Source organism: Ambystoma mexicanum, chromosome 12, assembly GCF_040938575.1.
Source record: "Ambystoma mexicanum isolate Mex_15411 chromosome 12, UKY_AmexF1_1, whole genome shotgun sequence".
Lineage (NCBI taxonomy): Eukaryota > Metazoa > Chordata > Amphibia > Caudata > Ambystomatidae > Ambystoma > Ambystoma mexicanum.
In genome coordinates, this window is record NC_090936.1 from 1,228,414,544 (window position 1) to 1,228,441,895 (window position 27,352).

At 46.7% G+C, this 27,352-nt stretch overlaps 1 protein-coding gene across 3 annotated transcripts in view; it reads left to right on the plus strand.

Annotated features, from left to right (window-relative positions):
- SLC41A2 (solute carrier family 41 member 2) overlaps nucleotides 1-27,352 on the plus strand; it is a 705,927-nt gene that overhangs the window by 290,361 nt on the left and 388,214 nt on the right. For all 3 annotated transcript variants that reach the window (XM_069629903.1, XM_069629904.1, XM_069629902.1), the window contains exon 4: nucleotides 8,590-8,661. In XM_069629903.1, the coding sequence (XP_069486004.1) occupies nucleotides 8,590-8,661 (72 nt within the window). The remainder of the gene's footprint in view (nucleotides 1-8,589; nucleotides 8,662-27,352) is intronic.

The following is a 27,352-nucleotide window of genomic DNA, read 5'->3' on the forward strand; positions in this document are numbered from 1 at the left end:
CAGGCTATATCTGTAGGAACCCAAACAACTTGGTTCCATAATAAATGTAGGAACTTTAATAAACCAATCCATACAAGATCCTGACCCTGGGGGTAGTTATATGGGGGGAGAATCACATGGGAGGAGACAGCCTCCTGGGAGATTTCATGATTTAATTGCATGAGGCATGGCATCCCTCATTTGACCATGAAGAAACCCCCTTCATACCTAATACCCTAATGGCCTGTTGCCATGCATCTATACTCCCCTTTAGAGAAAATAGAAAAAACCTTCTCCAAAACCAATTGGGTCAAACGTCCATCCCTGGTATGAGAAACCTGAAGGTGTCTCCCTGTCTAATCCCTGGGAATCTGTCACCCAGGTGCCCAGGACACGGCCATCCCTTTTGGATCCAGTTCCTGCAGGTGGTAGTGGGACACCGACAGGTGAGACGCGGTAACCCTATTCTTTAAACACCTTTTTCCCATCCTACCACATAGGATATAGCAAGCCCCCCCACCCCCTTTCCGACACGAACACTTTCACACAACATGAAAGACAACGGACTGTTTACCTGACATGTCCCAATACAAGGGTCAGGCAAAGTCAGGCAATTGACCAGAATCACACACACCTGACGGCCCTTTCCCTTCCCCTCATGGATAAAAGTTGAAGAACGACAGCACCCTACGAGCAAGGCAGACTGCACGACGTCAGAACTAATTCAGCATGGCAGTTCAAGAGGGGGTGAAAGACGGCGCAAGTCGAGAGGAGGCCAAGGAGGAGAAGTGACCTTTCCCTTATCTTCAGAGACCTGTGAAGCCTCAAGAGAAGGAATCGTAAGACCACGAACAATAGCCAGCGCGTGTTGCAGCAGATGTAAACGGAGCCCGGGCACCTCCTCCGCTGACAGACAAGCCGGGGGGAGACGCATGGCCCAATGGTACCGACCTTGACCCTACATACAAGAAAGTAAAGCACTTCATCACTGCCGGTGAGTCAAGGGGAGAACCAATAAAGAAACCAAACTGTGTTGAACAAAAGTAGCAAGCAGCTAATTGAACTTTGATTAAATAAAGAACTGTTGATATTGGAAAAGGGGAAGGCCAGCATAGTGGAATCAAACACCACATGGGTGTTCACTTGAGAAAGGTTGGCGATTGCCCTGCTATTGAACTACAGTAACGAGAAGACATTAGGAAAAGGCGGAAGGGGGTCAAGGTGGTCTTGTCAAATCCTCTGTACAATCGAAAGTCTTTGACCTACAGATGATTGAGACAAATCCCGCATTGTATGAGAAGTATGTTATAAAGGTTGGCAAGAGTGAACCCGGCGGAGGAATGTCCACAGTGAACTGAAAGGTGGAGAAGGGGCAAAGCCTAAGAGAACTGTTTGAAGAGACATTTTGTTTTAGTTTAGTACTAAAGCATTGTAAGACCAGGGGAAGGGGAGTGTCCTCCTTGGCATTGGGATCCGAGCCCGGCAGAGGGAGAACCCGAAATGAAAGCCATTGTGAACCTGAAGGAGGGAGGCTGGAAGTTGAGAAGGGGTCCGAACCCGAAAGAGGTAGATCCAGGGGTGGAAAAAACATTCAAAGTTTGTTGAGAAAGTAACTGTTAAATTGATTAGTCGAGTATGACTGGGAGAGGTCTGCGCCCGGAAGAGGGGGATCCAGGGGTGAGACCGTCACCCAAAGCCATACATGGACTAGACATTTTTGTGTTTGTTGAAAGCATCAGGCCCTCGAAGGCAAGAGTTGAACCATTGAAGAACCGGATAGCTGGAAATGAACTGTCGACTCGTGCTGGGGAAGCTCGAGTGTGTGCTGTGCTCAGACCACCTTTTTCTGTGCTGAAAACGTGGGGATGGGAGACCCCTGGCAATCACATCCTGACTTATTATTTGTGAACACTTTTTCCTTTATTGAAATCCCTATCCCACACTCTTTCTATAATTAGTTGTAAGGGTTTGGCAATAGTTTCTTTTTTTTTTAGTAAAGGCCTTTTTACTTTGTCAAGAAACCCTGAGGAGTGCTTATTTTTCATTTGATGGTCAATGCATGCTCCCATCTTAGGTTTAGGTTAGGCGTTTTTCCGACCTGCATCTTGTTTAAATAAACACCCTTGAATCGTGATCCCTTGTGTCTGGCTTTACGGTTGCCACCATGAGTTCCTTACACTGGCCATGAAGGAAAAGCTCCAAAACTAAGTTATCAATTTCTAATTATTCTCCATATAGAACTGGCTCGTCATTTGGAACCATTGAAAGTGATTTCCCAAACAATCTGCATCAGTTAACATCAATGGACTCATTTCCCACAACCACCCACGTACTGGGACCAGGAGGAAGAAGAGCATGATGCAGAGGAGAAGGAACCTCAAGCTCCATGAGCGCTCGAGTTTCCAGCATGCAATTGTGCGTGGGACATTTTTTTGTAAAACATTTTTTATTAATTATATTTCATTTAATTGTTTAGAAAGGAACAATTTTTACAAGATTGCTCCTAAGTGTTAGTCTTTCAGTCCTTGAAAGAGAAGAAAAGAAAAGAAAAGTCTCAATCGTGCCAGCCTCTGCTACTGGAAGAGGGGGAGTAGGGCGACGAAGAGGAGAGGGGGAGTTTTGATCTTCTCAAGTTTGATCTTCTCTATTTTGCCCTGATCCGGCCGTTTCAATAGCCCGAGGCTTTCATAGAAACCTGTCACTGCAATGGTCCATTTGGTATTCTCTCCACTCATCAAGTTGTGCCATTTCCCCTCTTTGTCCAAAAAGTAGAATTTGCCAAATAAATGTCCCAGCTGGCGAGTACGTGCCTCGTCCACCCCTCTACAAGTGAGGAGCAGGTGTTTTAAGGTTTCAATTGCATATCGTTGGTAGCAAAATCGGCATAGGCTGGTGTTCACTTGTTTTTGCGTCTCTAATCTCATTTGTATATAAGATATTCAGGCGGATCTGCATTAAATTTTCACAAAGCTTCTTGGAGGGACACTTCAAAAGATAGGCTCTTGTTTCATTGATTTTAGCTGGATTGTCCGGCCCGCTCTTCATGGGATGTGCGCGGGACATTTAAAGATCAAAAACAAACTGCAAGAGGCTGCTGCTTTTTGGGGGAAGTTATCGCACCTTTCCGCAAGGCTTGCGGAACTTGGAAGCACAAACCGGTGCGGCAGGGACAAGGGTCTCGCTAGCAAGGAGGCAGAGGAACGCTATGCAAGCAGGACGTGCCACAAACACCCAAGGTGCCAAGAGAAGGCTCCTGGGCGTTCGAAAACCAAACAAAGCGGCCTTATACCTATCCCAGTAAATCGAAAGCAGCTGATAGGTCTAATAACAGGAGGCATGTCACCTGAGGTGGACAGCAAGTCTAGGCGCGTTACTTCCGAGAAATTAAACGGGGAGCCATCATCTGGATGAGCCGGGGACCGAGGAGTAGGTGGTCTCAAGGGGGAATTTGCATGGTATATTAGTTTGAGCATTTATCTGAACTTGGATTTTATCCCTGGCCTTGAGTATGTTGAACCAACCAGAAGTACAATGCCAAAGGAAATGTATGCAATTGTGAAAGTAAAGAGGAACTATTTGCTGTGGACATAAGTCCTGGCAGGCGAGTAAACCAGGCAGTGGCAAATCTACAGGAAGTCCCAAGAAAGGATATTAAAATGTGTTTGCTGACAAAGAAGGAACGTTTGAAAGAAAGAAATACAAGACTAAGTGGTTTTGTAACTAACAGGATTGTTGTGGGCCAAGAAAGACACAAACAACTATTAGACCCCGAATCATTGACATTGAAGAAGAATCCAGGGGGAGGCCACCACTCTCTGGAACTTTCTGTTGGAGCGGTTACATTTTTCCTTTATGAACTCTTTTTGCAATCGCCAGGCTAAAGGCATTTCTCTTTTCACCTTTTAGTTTGATTTGTAGTGTGAGGGTAAGGATGGAACGTTTGGACACAAGGACAGTTTTGATTTGTCTATCTTGACACGGATAGATCCTTGGTTCTATTTTAGTTTTGGTTTTAGGTAGGGAAATTACCCTTAGAGCACGATCAGAGAGGCATTTTCCAACCCATTTGTGTTAATTAAAGTCTTTAACCAAAAACTACGCAAATTTGTGTCCGACTTTCTTTTCTGACTCCTCACAGAATGCAGAACCTTGATGTGAAAGGACACTATGGGTTGATAAACAGGGGTGTTTAGGCAAAATACTTGGAAGCAATGTTGATTGTTCAAGGATAGAACTTTGGAAGGTATGGAAGGGGCGGCCAAATCAGTATGCTCACAAAAAGTGGACCAAATGCACTGGGCTTCTTCACAATACCTTTAAGTATTGTTTTGGTGCCCAGCAGCACTGAACCAGGTTTCTAAGCACTTTTGCTATGGCAGAGCCGATGTTGAGATGTTCTAGACTATGCGATTCCTCTGGCGGTTGGTGTTGTGTTGGTTTGAAGATGCAGAATCCTGTTGGCTCAAATCAGTGTTCGAAGTGATGGCTTCCAACTGCTCAGGGTGGCGGTTGAGTCTGTGATGAAACCATGGCTGTGATGGGTGGAGTTGGAGTTAGAGATGGGCAAGTCGATGGCTTCCAGCAATAGAGTTGGGCACTCGAGTCAGTTGTTCCTATGATGTCGAGCCTGCGATATGGTCCAGACGAGTTGGTCTGCTTAAATGGGTCGAGCTGGCGTCTAGATGGTTTGAAGTGCAGCAACCAGTTTGAAGTTGCGTAGAGTACCAAAATAGGACAGTGGGACTTGTAGTGGCTTGAAGGGCGTCAAGCTCAGTCAATCTGGCTCGAAGATGTCTCGATGGCAAAAACAGGATTCCAGCTGCTGTGAACTTGTGTGTTTCTGGGAGGCCCAATCCAGGTCTCGAGGACAAGGCGCGTCTTTCACTGATGTGCTTCCACTCTAGGAAGTTGGCTCACACCTACATGGGGTCCTTCACCCCATTGAATAGGATTCTGGTTCCAGAGGAGTTTGCAAGGAGACATTGATCCACTGACGGTCCATGGGGATGGTTAGGGAGCAAAGCTTGCATGTCTTCTGTCTTCCACCTCTCTGGCAGAGGACTTTGGGACTGGCTCTATCCCGACTGATGTCCAGTGAATCTTTCTTGTCTTGAGACTTCAAAGATGAATACAAATAACATCCCTCATTTCAATACTGCATCCCTAAACCCTACAAGGACATTTCTGAGACAGTGGCCGACAAAATTGTATTACACCAACACATTATGAATTCTAACCGCTTTCTAATTAACTGTATATTTGAGCTGACATCTGATCAATTGGAGCTTTTAGAAAGTTTATCCTACTTTTTAGAGGCATTTCTGAGAAAGTATTAATTGCGAACCCCCACCATAAGTGTAAGAATTGAGTAGCTTGGTTTAATAGTGATTGTACCAGAGCTAAAAGGAATTTGTAGCGTTCCTTAAAAAATTCAGCTACACCCATAAGTGAGGTTAGAGCTGCCAGAGCCAAATTTAGAGGTGCAATTAATGCTCGTAAAAGTGAATTTGACTCCTCTACTTGGAGTGAGCTGGCAGAGGCATCCAGAACCAATAATTCAAAGAAATGTGGGAAATTGGCTATGCCTGGCCCTATTTATACCAGAAGGTGAGTTGGCCTGGAGACCACAGTCCTGTATATTGCATGGATGAATCATTTCTCCTCTTTGTACAATACAGTTCCATTTTGCGTGACTCTGGATTTTTAGACCCGAACTTGTAGTCCCAACTTGTACCATAGCAATAGGTACACTACTGTATCACCTCATTTAAAATGTACCATTGAGGAGATACAGAGAGCTATTGAGATACTGTGATGAATCAACTTCCGGGGCACTAGTGGTCCGGGGGTGAATATTGGTTTCTAAATCATCCATCAGCCCCACACTTCTAGTACACAAGAAGGGATCTGAATAGATGGAATAACAAGCAGATTATAAACCTCTGTGTCCAATTTTGGTAACGTGGATGGAATGGCAGGCTCATCTAAGAAGGTTGTGGATCGTTTGTTAGTTGCAACACAGCGAAAATACAATTTGTACCCAATGATCAAAGGGACTGTCCAGTCGGGTTTTATACAAAATATCTACTTTATCTCTATCACAACAGACAGTTCTAGCAACACTACGAAATGCAACCCACCCTGTGAAGGAATGCAGAGGACAGACAGTTTCAAAGAAGGAAACGGGATGCACCCTGGATACTGACAGAATTTAATAACCACAACAGTTTAAGGTTTCTTGCCTTCAACACAAAGGGAGCAATGGGTCTTAAAATGCCTCCAAGGTCCTTCTGCTTGACGGGCCGAGTCAACTTCATAGCACTTTGCAGGCTTCTGTGACAATTTGTGACAGTTTGAAATGGGAGTCGGCTGCGGGCATCAGGCGGCAAGACAGTTCGGCGAGCGAAGCTGGACGAACGACTGCAGGCTGGCTTTCATGGCGGCTCGGGGTCAGGAATCATTGTCTCAGTTCTGATCGGCGGTTCTGAAGCACTGGCTGAGACATCTTGGATGTCTTTAAGCGATGGTGGCTTGACAAAGGTCAGCGTTGCAGATCGGCTCACAGCAGTGGAGTGTGTTGCAGGCAGCTGCCTTGTCCTTGGTTGTAGGGTCAGAGACCTGCTGGCACGTCCTATCCAGGCAGCCTGCTGCATAGCCTAGCAGTCTTTCCACTTAGCAACTTGACATACTCTTAGTTATGTGTGTACCAATTATTCTGAGATTGGGCTGGAATAAGTCTGCCCTAGTGCAACCCTTCAAAGATGCTCATCTAAGATTTGAGCAAGAGTGGCACTGGTAATGGGGTGGCCATCTACCTATGCATTAGTAGGTTACTTTAATGCATTTAACACAGATGGTTTTAACAAATCCTGTTGTTTATTTTTTTAAAGCATTTTTTATCTATTGAGCATTTTTCATCATTTATTTTGCATAATTGTGCATTTAAAACTAAACAAGATTTTGTTTTTGTCTGAACCAATCATGAGTGACAAAACATAAATCTGCACCACACATACATCCGTTAGCACTTCAGTGCCTTTAAATGGAATTGAGCTACAAATCAATTCTCATAGCATATACATAATACAAACATAGCTAGAACTGAATTAGTATATGCATTGTACATTTGGCCTAACTACGGTCATACCAGGCTAAATAGTGACCAATCCAAGGTCCGTGGTTCTGGAGAAGCTGAGGGGTCCTCTGAGTTCTGTATCTCCCTCCGTTCACTGGGAGATGTTTAGGTGAGGGATATTGCATCCCTCTTTGGGTGTCCTGGCCTTCCTTCACTGGCAGAAGCTTTAAGGCAGACTTGAGCTTCACAGCCAGTGTCCAAGGATGAGTTCTTCTTTCTTACTTCTTGTGAAGTCTTCAGATTATCTGCTCAGCTCTCCTAGTGGGCCACAGTGATGGGTGTAAGCTAAGTCTACCTTAGTGAACAAATCCTGGGGTCCCTACCAACAATGTCCTACATTCGTGAGGTCATCAGGAAAAGGTAAAGGGGTGAAACAGGAACCAGGGGGTGTCCCAGAACCAAGATAGCAGAAACCTTCTCTCGACAGAAAGATCTCTGGCCACACTCCCTTGTGATACGAAGTCCCACCCATCTTTCTGTCTGTTGTTGATCAAAGAGTCTCTCTGGTTAATGGTCCTCTCTATGTTGTTCCCTGTTAAAGCGGCAGGTTTCCCTTGAAACTGCGGCGAGACCAGACTCTCTGGATCCTGCAAACCACATTCTTGTACCTCATGAATGGGGTCCCCCTAGCAGGCTGGTCTACTGTAAACACACTGTCCCAGACATGACAGCTCACTGTCATTGATACTGAGGACGGGAGCTGACTTCAGGTTGACACAGATAAATATGAAAGGTTGTTAGGTTTCCTGTCTCCTTTGTTAACATCTTCAGCAAGCCCCATGTGGGCATGTTTGAAGTACCCTATATCGCCATGCTAATTACTGCCACCAGCTGCAGGGCCTAGCAAAAGAGCAGGGCAAATCCATGGAGCCTTTGTTAATCAGGCTGGCCATGGCAGGGGTAAGGTTGGCCCTTCCCCTTCCTGGAGATGGCATGGTGCACTCCCGGCTGTCACATTAAAACTAAATCGGACAGGGCGGACTGTGCCTGTAGGTTGTCCACCCAGAGTACACGGGTCTGAGTTTGTAATGGTGTGAGCATAGGAAAATATGTGCATTAGCCCCACACGTTTTCCTGAGTTTGGTCTACCATCATTCTATTTAATAAAGCATTTCAAAAAGCCCAGCCGAGCGCACGCCCGCCATGTAGATGGTGGAATTCCTCACAGATACTAAAACTCAATCGCTGTCCCGGCCTTGCAGATTTGTTTTGGGACGAGATTGACCTGTGACTGTAGGTTTTGATGGAATATCTAAGACTGGCATCTTTCCTGATAACCCTAGAAAACGCTTATACATGCAAGTTGCTTTTTTGTCTGCTGAAAGTGCACATAAGTTCAGTATTCCAATTGAAATGTGCTTATTTATTTGGACAGAAATGCTTTTGTTCTGCTTGATGCCATTTGCAATAGCGAGGAGTTGATGTCTTTCAGGGCATGATGCACTCACACTAAGAGTAATGTTTCATTTTGACAGGTGAATGTTGGCAAAATGGATTCCCCCATTGAGAAGTGGAACCTGATCATTGGGAATTTGGCCTTAAAGCAGGTAAGTGTTTGAGAATTCACAATCCACTGGGAATGATCTTGAGTGGTCCGTGTTCTGAACTTGAGCTGTTGTAACATCCTCTAAAAGCCATCTTGCACAGTTTGCTGCATAGTTTGGTGTGCATAAACAACTGTGTGTGGTGTTTACAGTATGTGGAAGCTTAATTCCTTCTAAAGAGTGCTGCAGTACAGTGTGTGACAGACCATTAGAACGACATCCATTCACAAAGTTCGCAGAACCCAGAATCCACCACCAAGTATATTTCAAGGTTTTTATTAACCTTTGCATACAGACTAAATTAAAATGTGTCACGATGGTGGATAAAGGCAACATGGTGTTTATAAGTTTCTGCCCGTGAGGTGAGTGAAGGGCTAAGTGGATCCCTTGTCAAGAAGGATTTTGCTATTACTCTTTTGGACCAGTGGGGTGTTGTCCGATCAACCCACTGTGATGAATCCGATTATGTCATCACTTCTTTCCCGGCAGGGATGTCTACCCATGTGGCCAGGGGACAGCAGCTGCCACCCGATCCTAACCCTGGGGGGCGGCTATATGAGGGCGATTCACATTGCGGGAGGCAACCCTTAAGGAAATGATACATCATTGTGTGAAACGAGGTATCCCTGCCAATCAGTGGACCCTAAACCCCCTTCTTACAACCCTAAAAACCATCCCGTCCCTAATGGAGTCAAGCGTTGTACTTCTCCTATCATTCCCCTTAAAAGTACTGGGATTAGGAAGAATAGGAGTATGTTATTGGGCATTTATTTAGCACCTTTCACCATTGGTATGATCTGAACGCGCTGTGGGTTGAATGCCCTTGGGGACCGTAGTCCAGGTCAGTGGAGAAAGTGGGATAGTAAGTAGTGTGCGCATGTTTACCCACTGTATGTATCCTGAATGAAGATCGCTTTCTCAGTACTGTGATGAGGGAGAAGTATGGAGGAGGATGATCACTCCTAATGAGAACCATTGTCAGCGGTCTAGTCTTTCCCCAACAACTGAGACAAGAAAGAGGCGAGGAGCATTAATGATCACTCCTAATGATAACCACTGTGAGCAGTCTAGTCTTTCCTCAAATCCTATTGGTCAGAGCAAGTATAAAAGCAAGGAAAGACTCGGGAAGTGTGAGCGAGGCCATCCCAGGATGTCCTGGCTGCATGAATCGTTTGGTGTAGAGGAATGGGCCTTGGACTGCTGTTCCAGAGAAGTGAAGGGGGAACCTGTGCACCCCAACAGCTGGTGGAGAACTGGGGACCACTGAGAGACCCCGGAGAACTGCTTGGGCCCCCAAAAAGGTTGTGAATCCCTGGGCACCCGCAGTGTGCCAGAGGGAAGCTGGAGGCTCACTCACTGGGGAAGTGCAAGTGAAAGCAGGAGTCGTCATCCTGCTCAAGCCAGAGCAAAGTGCCAGCGGTGGGGCAGGAGTCCAGACAGCTACAGGGTGAGAGAGGGCAGCCTGGTGTGCAACGTGCTTTGGCGAGGGTCGTGGACCGTGAGGAAAGCAGGTCCTGCTTCCTGAAGGCGGCAAAGGCTGGGACACCGTCCAGAGTACAGACACCCACTGAAGACGCTGAGAAGCCATAAAGAGAAAGCCAGTGAGCACCGGGAAAGGTTTGGGACACCGAAGCAATGTCTGGCAGTGTAACTAAAGAACTAGATGGTGGGGCTGGGGTCTGGGACCCACAATATGAACTTGGGGGAAGACCAAGAAGGGTCTGGGGCCCTGTGAGAAACCAGAAGGTGTCTCACCCGCTAGTCCCCGGGGGACTCTCAGGTGGCCAGGGCACAGCCATTGCATTTGGGTCCAGACCCTGAGGGTGGACCAGTACGGGAGGATCACCTGGCGGAGGGTCCTCTGGGGGTGGGAGTGGGACACCTTGTGGCGAGATTCAGTATAACCCCCCCCCCTGCCCTCTATACTCCCTTTGACCCATCCTACCAGGTAGGATATCTGGGGACTGTAACTCTTCCCCCCCCACACCCCTTCACGAACACTGCTACACAGACAGCCTGCTCTGGGAAAAAACAGACTATTCACCCAAACAATGTACCGACCATGTCCCATTACCATGGTCGAGTAGAGTCAGGCAATTGCCGTTAATGGCTCGCACCTGATCTCCATTGAACTTCCCCACACGGATAAAAGGCGGAGCACAAGAGCACACTTTGAGCAAGGCAGAGCACACGAAGGAGCAGTTTCTTCCAGGCCACAGTTGAATTGATGGAGGAAGACGACAGGTTGAGAAGCGAGAGAAAGAAGGGAGATGCCCTTGTGCTTTTCGATGAGTGATTGTTATTCTTTTGAGGATTTGAAAGCAGCACATGTAAAACCAGAAAGCGAAGCAAGAGAATCGTATTCTGTGCGTCCGAGATACCCGGGGCCCTCCTGCAGGACTGACCAAGTCAGGGAGGAACAGCAGCTGCTGTGGTATCGTCCTTGGCTCTCGGCTCAAAGCCGAAAGCAGATCCTTCACCACAGCCGGTGAGACGGGAGGAACTGTACGAGGCTGGTCTGTGTTTAAATGAAGGTTCCGAGGGACGACAATGTATCCCCAGAGAGCTAACATTGAAGCGTTTGATGAAAGGCGCGAGTAAAATACAGAACGCTGATAAGTGTTTTGAATATTTTATGAGAGAAAGAAAAGATACAAGTTTGCAGGTGGTTCGGCACTGCGTGGGTGCTCAGTCGAAGGTCTCTGGTGAATGCTTATAAAGAAACACAGCAGCGAAAACTTTGATATTTGAATAGCGACATTTCAGATGAAAATCCGATACGTGAAAATTGAAGTGGTCATGCAACGGTCTGAGACAAACCCTGGGCACAATCGAATGTCTTAGATATAAGTTAACTACTCCTTAAAGTGAACCCTACCAAGGCCAGAGCATGGCTGAAGGAGGCCTATTGGGGGTACAAGTCACAAGTGGGTCAGAGCCCGGCTGAGGGTGACCCATCGAGACATTGTGTAAGAAAAGGGTCTGAGCCCGGCTGAGGGAGACCGAAAGTGAATGTTATACCTGACAACGAAGAACAGTGAACTTTTGAGGAGAAAGAACTTAAGTGTTTTTCTGGTAACCTGTGGCAATCTACGAGCGAGAGACTTGTGGAGAACGAGAGACTTTATTGCAGACGGTCCCATTTGATTTTTGAATTGCATTGTGGTGCTCAAAGAAGCTAGTGTGTTCCAAGCTCAGGTGTGACCCCTTATCCTATGCTGAAACTTGGGGAAGGGGAGCTTATCACTCAACTGTCGTGACATATTGTTTCTTGAACACTCTTTCTTTTGCATACAACATTTTCCCACACGTTTTGTATTTCGATGTAAGGATTGGCAATAGGTTTATTAGTATAGGCCCTTTTATTTCGACAAGGCTCCACTAGGACTGTTATTTTTACTTTGATGGTTGTAGCTTGCTCCCATCGTTAGATTTAGGGTTAGATGGGTGTTCATCCAACCCATTGAGGTTCAATAAACACCCTTTAACTGTGATCACTTGTGTCTGTCTTCACTGTTTGATACCATGCCTTCCTCACAGGCCAACAGTACGCATTTGGGGGAGGGGAGGCGAGGACAGGTCTCAGAACCACAATACTTGGTTGGGAGAAGCAAAGCTTGAGAGAGGTCAAGGGGAAAGAAGGATAACCTCACCTTGTGAACTTTGTGAAGCTATTACAAGTGTACAAAAAGCCTTGGCAGGAGAGTATACCAGGCAAATGTCAAGTGTGTGTAAAGCTGCATAAGAGAATCCCAAGGAATATCCATGCCCCAGAGATTTTGCCTTTCATGACATTTAGAGAAAGAGAGATTTTTTTATGAAGTCCTGGCACAAAAGTATACCAGGTGAAGAGCGATCTGGTATTCGCACCCATAAGGAGTGGTACAAGAAAACTTGGCAGAGGAACATGCAAGGTTTTTTGTGAGTTTTGGGACTCGCACCCAAATGGTGCTTTTATGAAAATAGAATTCTAAGGAAGATACATGTTCAATTGAACTTTACTGAATGTGAGATCCTGGGGAAGGGAGCCAAATACCCTGTAGTGATTTGCAGTACAGGAGGAGAGCGTTATCCTCTTGATCAGCAGAAATTGGTTAGTTTTGAACCTTTGCTTTGGTGGAAAGATTCCTGGGGAAGGGAGTCGCCCCCTGGAACTGTGAACATTGACAATTTGGAACTTTTATGTTGGAGTTTGAACTTGTCTTGGATTTGAACATTTGTGCACTTCAAGAAGCAGAGACAGTTCCCTTTGCACCTTAGAGTTTGTTTTTAGAGTGCGAGAGCAGGATTTTGGACACAGGATGTACATTTACTTTGGACACCTTGACACTGGGCAGACCCTTACCTTTAGTTGAGGTAGAGAAAAACTTCCTAAAATAGGGACAGTGAGGCATTTTCCAACCCCTTTTACTTTGAATAAATGTTTATAACCACAAACATGACTCCTCTGTGTCCGCGTCTCATTCCTGGCGCCTCACACCACCCTTGGCACAAGGCTTAGATTTTCTCCAGCCGTGGATCCATGCTTCTCAGGCAGCCAACTGTTTTCAGGGTGTTCCTGCTCGCTGGTCCTTAGGGGGTTTCTTTGTGTCATTCTCCTTATGGGCTGGCAAAGACTTTGATACAAGCCTGGACCAAGGTTAGCACTTCCGTGTGCACTGGTGGGGTTTCGTGGAGAAGCATGGCCTTTCTTTCACATTTAACCTTTGTTCCTCGTGCTGTTTTCCCTGGACCTTTTTCCCACCCTTGCTATTTCGAGAGTGCAGAGACAGGCATATAGTCTCTCTGTGTTGTTCCTGCACCTGTCTCCGTACTCTTCCCCTGGACCAATGTGGTCCTTGTGTAATCCTTCCTATTCTTGCTACATACATTTTTATTTTTTCATTTTCTCCCCTGCCTAGGATGGTCCAGTTCTATCCCCCTCTCCAATCAAAATGAAATAGTTTGTATATATTACAAGCGGCACAGAAATCCATTCTGAGTTTTGGAGATTGCTTAAAGGTTTTTTCTTGTGTATTTTTTGTGGACCCTAGGGCTTCCCCTCTTCTCTCCCCTGGGATTTCCTCCTTAACCCAGATGTCCGGACCCCCGGTAAGTGCTGCCAAAAGTACAATGGCCTTCTGGGACGGCTGATGGCTCAATAAGTGCAGGCTTTCTAAACCTAGTTAGGCACTTGGCTAGCTTGCGCTACTCTAATCAAAGGTCAGTGTTCCAAGATTCGGCCTACTTCAGTCACACCGACTCCCCTCTTCTCCTCTACTCTTACCATTGGTGCCCTCTTCTTACTCCTCTCACCAATTCTTCGTCCCTCTGTTTCACACCGTACCTCCTCCGACCAAACTTCATTACATCCTCTCTTGGTCACTTCTCTCCTCCACAATATTGCTCCCCTCCTCTTGCTGCTACATTCCTTCCTCCATACTACACACCCACACACACACTATCCTTTCACTCCGTATCAGTCACTTCACATTAGTCACACTAACTCCTACTCATTCACCACACAAGCACTCTCAGTGCAGAACCAGTTTTGCTCCCAAGCCAATACCTCATGTGTTATAAAAATCATGTCTACAAATGCCTCCTTTCCTTTCCTTTCCCATTAAATGAAGCTAGGCCTTGCCCACTTTCTCCACGCGGGCTTGCTGCATGACGATTTTGACAGAGTTAATTCTAAGTTTGTATTCACCTTTTGGATCTTGAATTAGGGAGGTCTTTCAATATGTTTCCGGGGGTTGGGGGAGTCGATACATTATTTATTTTCATCTCCGGTGGTCTAGGGGCTTATATGTGGCTGTGCGTACCTATCCTTACCGAGGGCTTTAAGTGGGGTAAGAAATTCATTTGGAGGCGTGGCTTGCATGATGGGCATGGCCTGAAAAGTACACAAGAAGCCAAAGACCAAGTCGGATTCAAGGTCACACAGCCGCTCTCTTAGAAGACCCAATCAGGGTATGTAAGTTATGTAAACTCTATAAAGCTTGATAAACTGCAAAGTAAAATTGTTTACATATTCAAAAAATAATGATAATAATGAAAGTTCAGTGGTATTTCATAAAGATTTTTATCAATCACTGGTTTTGTGAAAAAATATGTCTCTTGGTATGAGGCGTCACTAATATCTTCTTAGTGAGGAAGAAAAAAGCCAATAGCATTTTATGTCAGACCAAAAGAATCTTTTGCCAATGCATTTCGGATTTACAAATCTCTGCACACCCACTGATTTTGTCCTTATGCCTGTTGCACACGTGACAGCCCCTGCTACCATCAGGCGGGGCTTTGCCAGACTCTGCACACCCACTGATTTTTTTTTTTTATACTTGTTGCACACCTGACATAGCCCCCGTACCATGAGGCAATGCTTTACCAGACTGCACACCCACTGATGTGTCCCTATGCTTGTTTGCACACCTGACATGGCCCCCCACTTGTCTATGCGGCAAAGCTGACATGTATTTTGTAGGTTTGCCCATATTAGCCAAGTATCTGAGCCGCAAACAGGCCTTCATGCTAAAGAGCACAGCGGGATAAAAACACATTTATATTTATTGTACTGCAGGCCTTCTTGCTATAACGCACAGCGCGATGTAAACGCGTTTATATTTAGTGAAATGCAATCTGCAAGATTTGTTTTTCCAGGTTACAATGAAGTACATTCGAGTTTTATTTTAAAGTTCGGGCTGTGAGCCAATGACCTTAATCCTAGAACAGCATCTTTTGATTGTATAAACAATTTAGGTTAACCGCTATGGTGGCCCAATCCTGGTAGGCAGCCAAAGTACTTACAAAACAAAAAACAAAGATAGCGAATACTGTAAACTACAAAATGCAGGTCTTCTATGAAGGACAGGGCCATGTCCAAGGGCATGCTGTGCGCAAGAAGGGTGCGGTCAGCTGAAAATATAATCCTTGGTACAATCCCCCACCTGCAATTGAAAAGCAGAGCATTATCCTTGACTGGTCAAGCACACTGGGACAGTCAACTGAAAACCTATTATTGGCAAAATCCCTAGTTGCTACTGAAGGACACAGAGTAGGCGTGGGAAGGCTTGAAAATAGGGAGCCCAGAGGGGTATAAAAGAGGGTGAGTTCAACCCCTGAGGACTGCTGTTCGGGGCGACAGAGTTGGCAGTTGACAGGGCAGATATAGATGACAGGAAAAAGATAAAGCAACCAGGCTTCCCAGATATAAGGGGTGCTGAACCTATCTTTTATAAACATAGAAATATGCAACATATTTCTATGTTTATAAAAGATGGCTTGCAAAGTACACCTTTGTCTGTCAACAAAGCTTTATAAAAGATGGATTGAATTGTCTAATTTGCAAGCCATCTTTTATAAACCTAGACATATAGGACATATTTCTATGTAAGGTAAAAGATGGTAAAAGCATGCGTCCCCAAACAGCACGATCCTCCCCGCAATGAGAGACAATGAAGGACTCTCCCAAAATGGGAATAAGGCCAAGACAGAGTGCGGGTGAGCGTAAATGGGAGTTTATCAATCAGAATTGGGCATGCAAAGAACTCTGCAAACTCCGAGAGCACTCTGTCTGACAATAGCAAAGACAGGCGTATATATTTACAAAAAACGTCATCAAAACCTACATACTATAGGGGGCACAAGTTCATTGGGATTGGGTGGCGACGACTAACTATAGGTGCTGCTGCGGCGTGGTTGGTCTTGGCTGAAGGACGTCATTGGTCACCCTCGTGGGTGGGGCTGGGCCTGGCAGGTCGGCTTGAGTTCATCCGGGCGGTGTTGGTGTGGCAATGCTGCCTGTGGCAGAGATGAATGCCTTTCCTGACTTACTTGCCCTCGGCCATGCACAACGCAGTCATTCAGTCATTTACAGTGTTATTCTCTTTAGTAAATCTTCCAATAGGTTATTTTATAGGTTAATGCAACACAGGAGGAATGCACCTTGTGAGGGGTCTGGAGGTAATACATCGAGGCCTGGTTACCCGTGTCCTGCTGACCGGGGCCATAGGTCGAGGGGCTAAGCTTCAGGGCCTGGGACGGGTGGTACAGGTCTTTCGGTCTTGTTAGAAGTTGTTATGGATGTTCCGCTGTGTGTTGTCAAAGTGTTGGGTGTCCTGATTGCACAGGGCCATAAGTCTAAGACGGTCCGGTGGGTTGTGGGGTGTACGAGGGGGCGCGGGAGTTTAGACAAAGGTTCACTGCTGTGCTGTAAATAATGCAGGTGGCTGGCCGCGGCCTTGGGTGCTGCAGTGGGGCTACAAATCTTTGAAGCGGCTCCAGTCTGGTCGGGGGAGGTGGGATAGCGCAGAGCGGGCCTCTGTTCTCATGTCTTGGCAGCCTTCACAGGGTGGGAGGGGGATACATCGAGGCCTTGTACGCATTCACAAAGGTATTTCCCTCGTGTGTTGCTGAATGTAGGTAAAGACATCGCAAACATTTGAACACTTTCTATAATACTTATTTAAAATCACTTCAAAACATGCATATAACCTTTGCTGGATGTGTCTCGATTATACCCAGTCCGAGCACCATATTTGTACATTATATTCTAGCAGCTACAGTGTTTTAGTTACATGCATATACATTCGTAGTAAATGAGGTAGTAGTTGGATCGGTGGAGTACATAGAAAACGACCCGCCACTGTACTTGACGGTCTTGACATTAATATATACATATGTTTAAAGGCTGTCTGTCATCAGATGACCATTTTACTGTTCTTCTCATTGTTCAGGCCTGCTGGCCGGGTCATGCTGATAGTGATAATACACTGCGGGAGGTGAACTGTTACAATGTCAGCGTATTGCGCTAGCTCATGTCCGTCTTGTTCGTGGGAACGTGCTCGCAGCGGATCTGCCAGGGTGCTGCGGCAACAGGGATGTGACTTCTCCAAGGGTGGGGGCCGCGCTACAGTGTGCTGAGCTCATACCATCTTTACCGGGCAAAAAATGGTTTCTGGGCCTAGCCAAACCTGTGTGGCAACCAATACGTGTGGGCACTCGATATGTGTGGGCAATGTCTCCAGCGGGTGAGCCCTCCACCACCTGGGCCTGGGTGGCACGAGGGAACGCCCAATGAGCCATAGCCCTCACGTGGGGAGAAAACGCAGACGAGAGGGGTCTCCTGGACCAGTCCTCCCCTACATTTCCCCCCTTTCGTTACTTAAGTAACGAATTCTTTAGCTCTTCTATCCTCCTACATTCCGCTTCGTCCATAACCGCCTCATCCCATGCAGGAGTTCCTTTGATAGGCATCCATGCTCTGCACACCCCCCTTAAGCTCTCACCTCTCCTGGCGTATTCATCTGGAGTACATGTGAGAAATATACACCCACCATCTCCCTCCAAATCTACCCAAACTTCCTCGTACCATTCTAGTATGCGGGGCTCTCTGATGGTGGTGTGCCACAGCTTATCTACAACCTCCTTGTCGTGGTACATGGGCACCAGTTGGTACCTGGGTGTGTTATCTACCCCTGTTTGTACTTGCGCTTCTTGCATCGTTTTTATTGTACCGTGTGAGTTGCCCATTGTCACCATCATCATTGCACCATTTGGTACTGCGTTAGCACAGACTCGAAGACCCACCTGGCACAGGCAGAAAATCAAAAGGAGGAACACCACAGCTGGCATCAAAAATTTCACAGTTGTTCCAAGCCATGAGGGGACCCAGGAGAAGATGTTATCGAACCATGTACTATCTTCTGCTCCGCCTTCCATCTTCATTTTTTCTCCTAGGTCGTGGACTGCTTCGATCACATGGGACAGGGAGCCGTTCTCTGCGTCTTCAGAAGGTACGAAAGTGCAGCAGGCACTTCCTATTTTTCGGCAAACACCGCCGTCCATCGCCGTCAACAGGTCCAGGACATACCTGTTTTGCATGGTCATCAGTCGCAAGGCTCTTAGTTCGACCTTTATTATGTTAAAACCTTCTTCAGTGTCGTTTGCCAGCTGAATTAATTCCCAACGGGTTATTTGGAGCCATTTTGCGTTAGCCCTTGCTTGGACACTTGATACGAGCGAGGCAAAAAATGTTTCTGCTGAGCTGAATAATCGATATTTGTCTGGGATCTGAGCCAATAGTTCTGATGACGCCTTTGATATATAGTTTGATGCTCGTCTGTTACGGGTCAGCACCTCTCCCTTGCTTCCAGAAGACAGGACATAGATTTGTGACTCTGAAGTTGGTTGAGCCACACTTTGCTGCTTGCGCTCCTGTGTCCTTTTGCTCCCATCGATGTGGCTTTCTGATATTACCATTAGAGCTGAGTGCAGAGTGGCCATTGAGCAGCTGCCACTCCACGACGGGGGGAGGTGTAGGTATGCCTGGTTGCCGCATACCCAATATGTGTCCATAAGGGCCGCAGTCTATTTTCTTAGATCTGGGATGGTGAGGGTCTTGTTACAGCTTTTGTTTGTTCCCATGGGGGCTCTCCCTTCTCCTTTAAAACACAGTTCATAGTCTATTTCACTCTGCAGCTTGAAGGGCTTTTCGATGGGCGTAACCCAAGTTAACTTTGAAATGTGTTCCTTCCATACGGGTGTGCACGTTTCTTCTATCCATTGCAATTTCTCCGGTGCCACACCCCTTAGTGCTTCAGCTTTACACATTACTTCCTCGTTCTTCCACTTGTTATCAGAAAAAAGTGTCCCTCCAATTACAAAAAACGGTTCTTGCAGACATACAACCCCTGATGGTTTTGGGTAGCACGTTTTCTCGTTCTGTAGCATTTGAAAAGTCACTTCATGTGCCTGGAAGGTGTTCTTAATTCTGCATAACGTGAGATGAATGAGACATTGGGCGTCTATAATTGGCAACTCTTTGGGTAACAGTACTTTGGGTGTACCTGATGCGTGAGGGATGAGGGAGCAAACATAACGGCTCTCGTTTGTTGTTTGTTTAGCTGTCGCACTCATGTCTGCATACAACTTATTCGTTTGGTGGGGGTGTCGTGGGTCTTCCATCTTATCTAGGCCTAGCCCATAGTACTCATCATACTTCCTCCTCCCTGCTTCCCTCTTCCGTCTGTTATTCTTGTTCCTTTGGCGCTTCCCAGCCTCCTGAACGAAGGGTAAAACAGACCCCCCTTTCCCCTTCCTGCCCCCCTTCACCCAATCATCATATAATATTTCATGTGTTGCTTTCATTTTTTGATTGTCTATGGCCATGGGGGCAGGTTGGCTGGTGGGGGTGTTATATAACCAGGATATGGCAGAGGGGTTTCGGTCGTTTAAGCTGTGAGCATTGTAATTAGACATCTCAGGTGGGGACAGTGTGCCATTTTGCCTTTTACCCTTTGGCCCTCCATCTTGTGAGATGACAACATTGGATGGCGTAGTATAGTAGCCCCACACAAGTTTAGTTCCGTCCCATACCAAAAAATCACCTTCCCTTGTAGTGGCATTGACACTTGCAGTTGTATTTGTCCCAGTAGTTGTGTTGTTCCCTCCCCCCTCGTTCATCTCGATAGAGATGAACGCTATGAACCAGTATGTAACCAGACCAAACATCAATGTAAAAAACAATACAATGCACGCAGATAGCCCACATTCATACCAATATATGCATTTCTTAGTTAACCACTCTTTAATTCTAGTAAATCTATCCGTTGCAGGCTGCCCGTTAGATGCCATGGAAGCTCCTGTTTTGAGATATAAAAGTGCATTAAGTGCATGCATGTAAACATTTTGCTAGCACCATCAGTGCCAATACATATTTGACGGGGAACGGAAGCGGGTGGGGATACGGGGATGGGTATCCACAGACAAGGGTTTATACAGGCCATAATTTGGTCATTTCATTAATTATATACAAATCAACAAGAAATAAAGAGAAAACACATTTTTTTTTTTTTTTTTTTTTTTAAGTATCCTTATCAGTTATTCTCTTATTCAAGTCCAGTATCAACACATACACACAAATTCATATTCAGACATTTTGCTCAGTTGCATTGTTTGCTGTTGTCTGTGCCTCCTCATCTACCTCCTCTTGTACGTTGCTATATGCCTTCCGTACGTCGGTCAAGTGCACCCAGTACCTCAAGCCTTTGACTTTTACCGCCGTGGGCGTGCAAAATATTACTTCGTATGGGCCATGGAATCGTGGTGCATTCCACCGACGCACAAAGCTTCTGACATAAATCCAGTCGCCTGGCATTAGCTGTAGCTGTTGCCCTGGCTCCGTGACAGCGCCTGTTACATTTCCCTCTTCTCTAGTGAAGGGTGGGGAGAGTTGCTTTGATATCACGCGCGCTGCCCTTGTCAATTTCTTTAAATAATCTGTGAATTCATCTCCCAATATCGCGGCGCTTCTGTGAGCGTCTGAGTGTTCGCGCAGTGGTGAATGTGCTGTGTTCATCCGTCTCCCAGTCACGATCTCGTGCGGGGACAAATGGTGGTCTTTGCTTGGCTGGTTTCTTAATTCAAACAGTGCAAGGGGTAGGCAGTAAATCCAATTCTTCTTTAATGAGAAGCATAGTTTTGATAACCTGCCCTTCAACAGTCCGTTCATCTTTTCCACTACGCCATTACTTTGAGGATGATAAATTGAACATAATTTATGTTTTATTCCCAATAATGTAGTCACTTCCTTAAAAAGCTCATTCACAAAATGAGTGCCATTGTCTGAGCGAATCACGTCACAAATTCCCCAGCGCGGGAATACTTCCCTTACTAGGAACTTGGCGGCGCTCTTGGCATCCGGTCGTGCGCAAGGTCCTGCTTCCACCCACCTTGAAAATGGGCACACAACCACGATCATGTACCGTGCGCCGTTACACCTTTCCCCCATGTCTGCGTAATCTATATGTAGTTCCTTGAATGGGCCAATGGGTTTAGGAATTGTTCCCCGGAGAGTGCGTAATGTCATTCCTGAATTGTATATTTGGCATGTTGTACATTCCATTGCCAATCGAGACACATGCTCCTGGAGACAGGGCACGAACCATTCTTCCTGTATTTCTGCTGCGATGTGCTGTTTGGTGTTATGTGCAGGGAAGTGTAGCTGTTGAAATGCAATCTCTAATAGCTGTATTGGCATTACCACTTTCCCCGAGTTATTTTGCCGCCACAGCAGGTCTGTTCCTGACTTGCTGCACCCTCGTTTTGTCCACATTAATTTTTCCTCTGCACTGGCTCCTTCCTGCAATTCTATTATTTGTGGTATGGGCATCATATTATATCCTTCTGGGGGCTCGTCGTTTCTCTTGTTCTTAATCATGTACTCACCTGTGTCATTTTTCTGAAAATAGGAAGCCTCCTTGGCGGCAGCGTCCGCTGCCGCGTTCCCTAAAGACACAACATCTGTGTTGGACGTATGTGCTTGGCACTTTACTATTGCTACAGCAGTGGGGTTTTGCAGGGCCTCAATTAACTCTTTCAACAATTCTGCATGCTGTACTGGTGTTCCGTCTGCCCGCCTAAATCCCCTACGCCCCCATCTCGCCAGTCCTCCATGTACTGTCGTTGTCATGTAAGCTGAGTCTGTGTATATTGTCACTGCACAACCCTTTGCTGCATGTAGCGCTTCTATGAGCGCAATCAGTTCTGCTGCCTGTGCGGAGTAATGTGATCGGAGGCGGTATTGTACCAGTGTTTCATACTCACCGTCTTCTAACCTCACTACTGCCATGCCAACGTGTTTTTCTCCCGTGTCCACGTCAATTGATGCGGACCCATCCACAAAGTACACTTCCCCCTCGCTTAGAGCGTTCTCACACACCACTGTCTCCTCCCCTCTTTCTCCTGTGTAGGTTGCGCAATCGTGGTTCTGCATGTCTTCGAGCGTGCACGCTTCTGTAATGAATGTGGCGGGGTTCACTGTCTTGCATCTTACTATATGGATGTTGGCACTGGACAATATAATCTCGTAGGCTGTCGCCCGCTGTGTGGTCAGTGTGCTTTTTGATCTTTCTAATATTGCAAATAATGAATGTTCCACAAACAATGTCACCGGGCAGCCCATTACTATGGTGGCACTTTTCTCAATCGCGAACGCGGCTGCAGCGAGTGATTGCTCGCACGCGAAATGGCCCTGCATCACGGCATCTAAAGTACCACTATAGTAAGCCAATGGCTTGTGTCCTAAGGACGTTTTTTGTGTCAGGACTGCTGTCATCAGTGTTTCTTTGCAGTGTGAGAATAGGTAAAACTCGCGTCCATAATCAGGGTTTGCGAGTACTGGGGCGCTTGAAATCAAATCTTTTAATGTTTGGAAAGAGGAACTCATCTCTTCCGTCCATTCCATCTTCCTGTTCTCCTGTTGGGCCACCTTTAATGCTTGTAATAGGGGCCTGGTGTATGCCGCATAATCTAATATCCATGCTCGGCAGTAATTGCACATTCCCAAAAATTTCTGCATGTCTTTTACTGTTGTGGGTTCTCTTACTGATCTTATGGCTTCTACTCTGTCTGGTATTATTCTTTTCCCATCTCTTGAAATCAGCTGTCCTAGGTACAGGACCTCTGTCAGACAGTATTGTAGCTTTCCCTTGTCCACTTTGTACCCCTTGTTGGCCAGCAAAGTCAGTAATGTTATGGAATCTGTTCTGCATTTCTCTTCGTTTTGTGCGCAGACTAGTAAATCTTCTACGTACTGAATAATGGTGCTCTCAACTGATAGGTTTCCTAGGTCTTCATGTAATACGCGATTGAAGATGCTCGGGCTCTCGCAGTAACCCTGTGGTAATCTGCAATGTTCATATCTTTTGCCCCCCAGTGTAAAGGCGGTAAGGTATCTACTCTCTTCAGCCAGGGGTATGGAGAAAAATGCGTTTTTCAAATCTACTACTGTGAAATGTGATGCCTCTTTCGGTATGCTGCATAGTATTGATGCAGGGTTCGGGACTAGAGGGAACTCCTTCTGGATTACATCATTGAGGGGGCGTAAGTCCTGTATCATCCTCCAAGACCCCCCTTTTGCTTTTTTGATTGGATAAATACAGGTGTTACATGGGGAGTTTGAAGGCACTATTATCCCTTGTGCTAGTAGGGCATTTATTGTCTCTTTTATCCCTTCTTCAGCTTCACGAGACAAAGGATACTGTTTAACTCGCGGTAAAATTGCTCCTTGCTTTAGCTTTATTACCACAGGCTGTACTCCATGCAACAGTCCCACATCATGGGGGCCTGTTGTCCATAAGTTGTTTGGTACGAGCCTCATGTCGTCATCAAAAAATGACGGTGGTGCTCCTACCACTGTCATCAATTGGACGGGGGTCTCCATTGCTTGTATTAAAATATCACAGGGCATCGCTATTTCCATTACTATCTCACCATCCCCTTCCGTGTCCGAAAAGAGGTCCTCATCTGTTACCTCTCGTAGGGCGATGTTGGCGTTCGTGCACAGCACTGTGCGCCACTCACACCCTTCCTCGTCCACTCCAATCACAGCGATCCTCTTTGCTGACACTTGTACAGCGTGCAAGTCTAATGATACCACTGATCCTGGTGCTGTGTTGGGACATACTATGGGGCGGAAGAGGAACTCCGCCGGAATCCTCCAGTCCATGCTTCTTAGCTCGGGAATTATGAGGGCCAGAGTCTTCAGCCCTTTGATAAACATTTCCTCATTTTGTGGCAACCCTCGTATTTCCTGTGTGGTTGTGTAGGCTTGCACTACCAACATTGCACGCAAGGGGCATATCCCGGGTGTAGAACACACTATCCCTCTCTCGGTAAATGATATGGTCATGTTAAGTTTGCTTAGGAGATCTCTCCCTAATAGATTTATGGGTGAATGCTCATAATACAGTAAGGGTGCTTTTACAGTTTTACCCCCTACTGTTACATCCAATGCTTCTGTGTAAGGAACTTCAATTACAGCCCCAGAGAACCCCTGCGTCTCTAACTTCCTGTTAGATAACGGGAATCGGCCCTCTCTGATACATGATTTCTCCGCTCCCGAATCTACCATGAATATAAACGGCTTGTCTCCTATCTGCGCCCCTACCAATGGTTCCTCTGCTGCATTGTAGGTGGTGGATAGAACTGGACACGCAAGTGTTCTCTGTGGGCTGTCCTATGCGGGGTGTCTCATCGCCCCTCCTTCATTAAAGACACTCCCTGAAACCACTGACATGCCGCTATAAGGTGCTGGCGCGGGGGCCCCGTTTGCTGTTGTCGCGAAAGGGTTACCTGGCGTGTATTGCATACTGTCATTGTTTTGTGGGTGGTTCTGTGTCCTATACTGGTGTCCCTGCTGCTGGCCCGTGGTACCCTGGCCGGGGTTTCTTAGTTGCTGCTGTCCCATTGGGAGACCATATGGGCTCCCTGGGTGTGGATGACCATAAGTCTCCTCCTCCTGGAACCCATTGTGTTGTCTACTTCTGCACTCCCTGGAGTAATGCCCCCATCGTCCACAGTTCCAGCAACTCCCCTGGGGGCCCCTGGGACCCTGCCATCCGTTTCCTCCCATTCCCCCGTACCCCTGTCCGCCTCCTCTCCGGCCCCTGTACCCACCTCGTCCCCCTCGAGGGGTCCACTCTTGCCACTGTGGGCTTCCACCTTGCTCCTGCTCAGTCCACTGCCGTTGTGCTGTTCCCGCCCAATTAGTTGCCACCCTTCCTTGGAGTGCTATCAGCCCCTCCTCCTCATCATCTCCCTCTCTACTGTGTGGGAGCGCGGCTACTGCTGCTGCAACCATCACTAGCTTTGACTGTACTAACTTCGCCTCGTCTGCCAATCTTTTCTGCGCCACCTCCTTCTCCCTCTCCTTGATTCGTTTACAGTGGTGTACTATTATGCTCTGAATTTCTGGCCATCCCTTTGCTTCAATACCTGCTATCTTGTCAAGCGCCTTCTGCACTTCCTTTGGGAGCCCTCTCTTTATAATAAAATAAAATAAAGATGTCGATTGATACCAGGGCGTGCCCGTTTCTGCTCTCCACATCTCTTGGACCCGAAAAATGTAATCCATAGCCTCCTCCCCGTCATTCATTGTACACTGCATCACTGACTGTAAGTCCGGTGTATCTGGGAATGTTTCGCGTAAGGCATCCCACACCCTGGCACGCACTGTGTTAAAGGATGCCCCATCATGGCGGTCACAGTCTAACGTTACTCCCGGGAAACTGGCTTTTACCCATACTCTTTCAGCCTGATCACCTACTGCTGACACGAGCAGACTTTTCACATCTCCTACAGCTAGGGGTACCCCAGCAGTATGTTTCTCAAAGGCATATATCCACTTACTTGCCCCTCCTGATAACGGGGGCAATAGCTTTAATAAATTGGCTTTATCCATCTGCGCCCATGGGATATAATTGGGCCTCCCTCCTCCCCTGTGTATCAACGGGAGCTGTAGCTTTCCTTTCGTCGTCCCATCCGGGCCCGTTTTGGCTGCTGATGTTCCCAGTGATGCCATTTTCCCCACTCTGTTCCTTAATCGCCCCGTCCATTCATCGTCCAGTGTTCTCATTGAACACGTACCTTCCTCCCCCTCGCTTCCCCCTCCCATCGCCATACTCAACCTGTCGCTTTCTTCTAACTCGTCCCTTACATCACACAGCAATTCCTCTCTAATTCCCCCAAACCTTTCTTCGTTTACAACATCTCCCTCTCTGGACCCTACTTCTATTATTTGCGTTGGTTCTTCCTCAATTCTGAACAGGATCTCGCCCTTTTTCCACCCCTCTTCGGGCTTTCTATGTTCACCTGGTGCTCTGGACGTACGCCCTGATCTAGTTGCATCTAGTGCTGTCCGTTCGCATATGTCTTTTATCCTTGAGAGCTCATCTTTTGCTATCGACAGTCTTGACTCTAAATCATCTGTGAGCTTCTCTATATCTACCCTTTGTGTGCCTGCCTGGGCTCGCTCCCTCGTGCTTTCATATGGCGGAGGTGCCGTGGGCCGGTGGGGTGTAGTATCTTTCAGGGGAGGTATGTAAGTGGGGTCACTGTACCCCTCTGCGGGCACAGGCTTCTTTAATATCGGGTACAAACTTATTACCTCTACTGGTGGCGCTACACTTGACACTTCTTTGACATCTTTCTGTATCAGTAGTGGATTGTCTGTGGTGGATGGGAGATCAGGATTTAATGCTGGTGTTTTAGGCGGTGGTATCTCTTCAAATAACCTCCAAACATCTAATATTTCCCTCCTATTTTGCAGCTGCTTCCCTTTGTATTTTAGAAAAATGCATGTGGCCACCGTATCCAGAACACTTTTATCAAATGACCCTCCCTCGGGCCAAATCTGAGGTAACCCCTCCCCCTTGAGCTCGGTCACCCATTGGTCGTGATATTTTTGAATCCGCTCCGCGTATCCCGGGAGATTCTTACAAATATGCGATAAGGGTGTTTCAGCCCCCATCTCTGTGCCCTCCTAGTGCTGGTGTGTCTCAGTGTGTTTGCAACTACAATGTAAATGTAGTATCAATGTTATTCTTTATATTTTACTTCGCATTCAATGTTGGCTCCCTTTGTGCTCCCCTCCTCCCTGACTGCACAATACAGAACTGGCCGTACACAATGTCTATTCTGTTCTCTTTGGGGGGCACATACAAGAGCAATCCATCCCTTATTTTGACAACGTCAGCCTGGAAATCAAAAAAGGTACTCACTCACTTCACTATATTGACGTTATCTGAAGAGGGAAAAAAGTTTTATCCGACCACACTTATCATGACCATTTAACTATTATGCATTTATAACCGCTTCACACATTCATAACATCAAAATCTCTTCTAGCACATACGAGGTGCACACACCTCTTGGC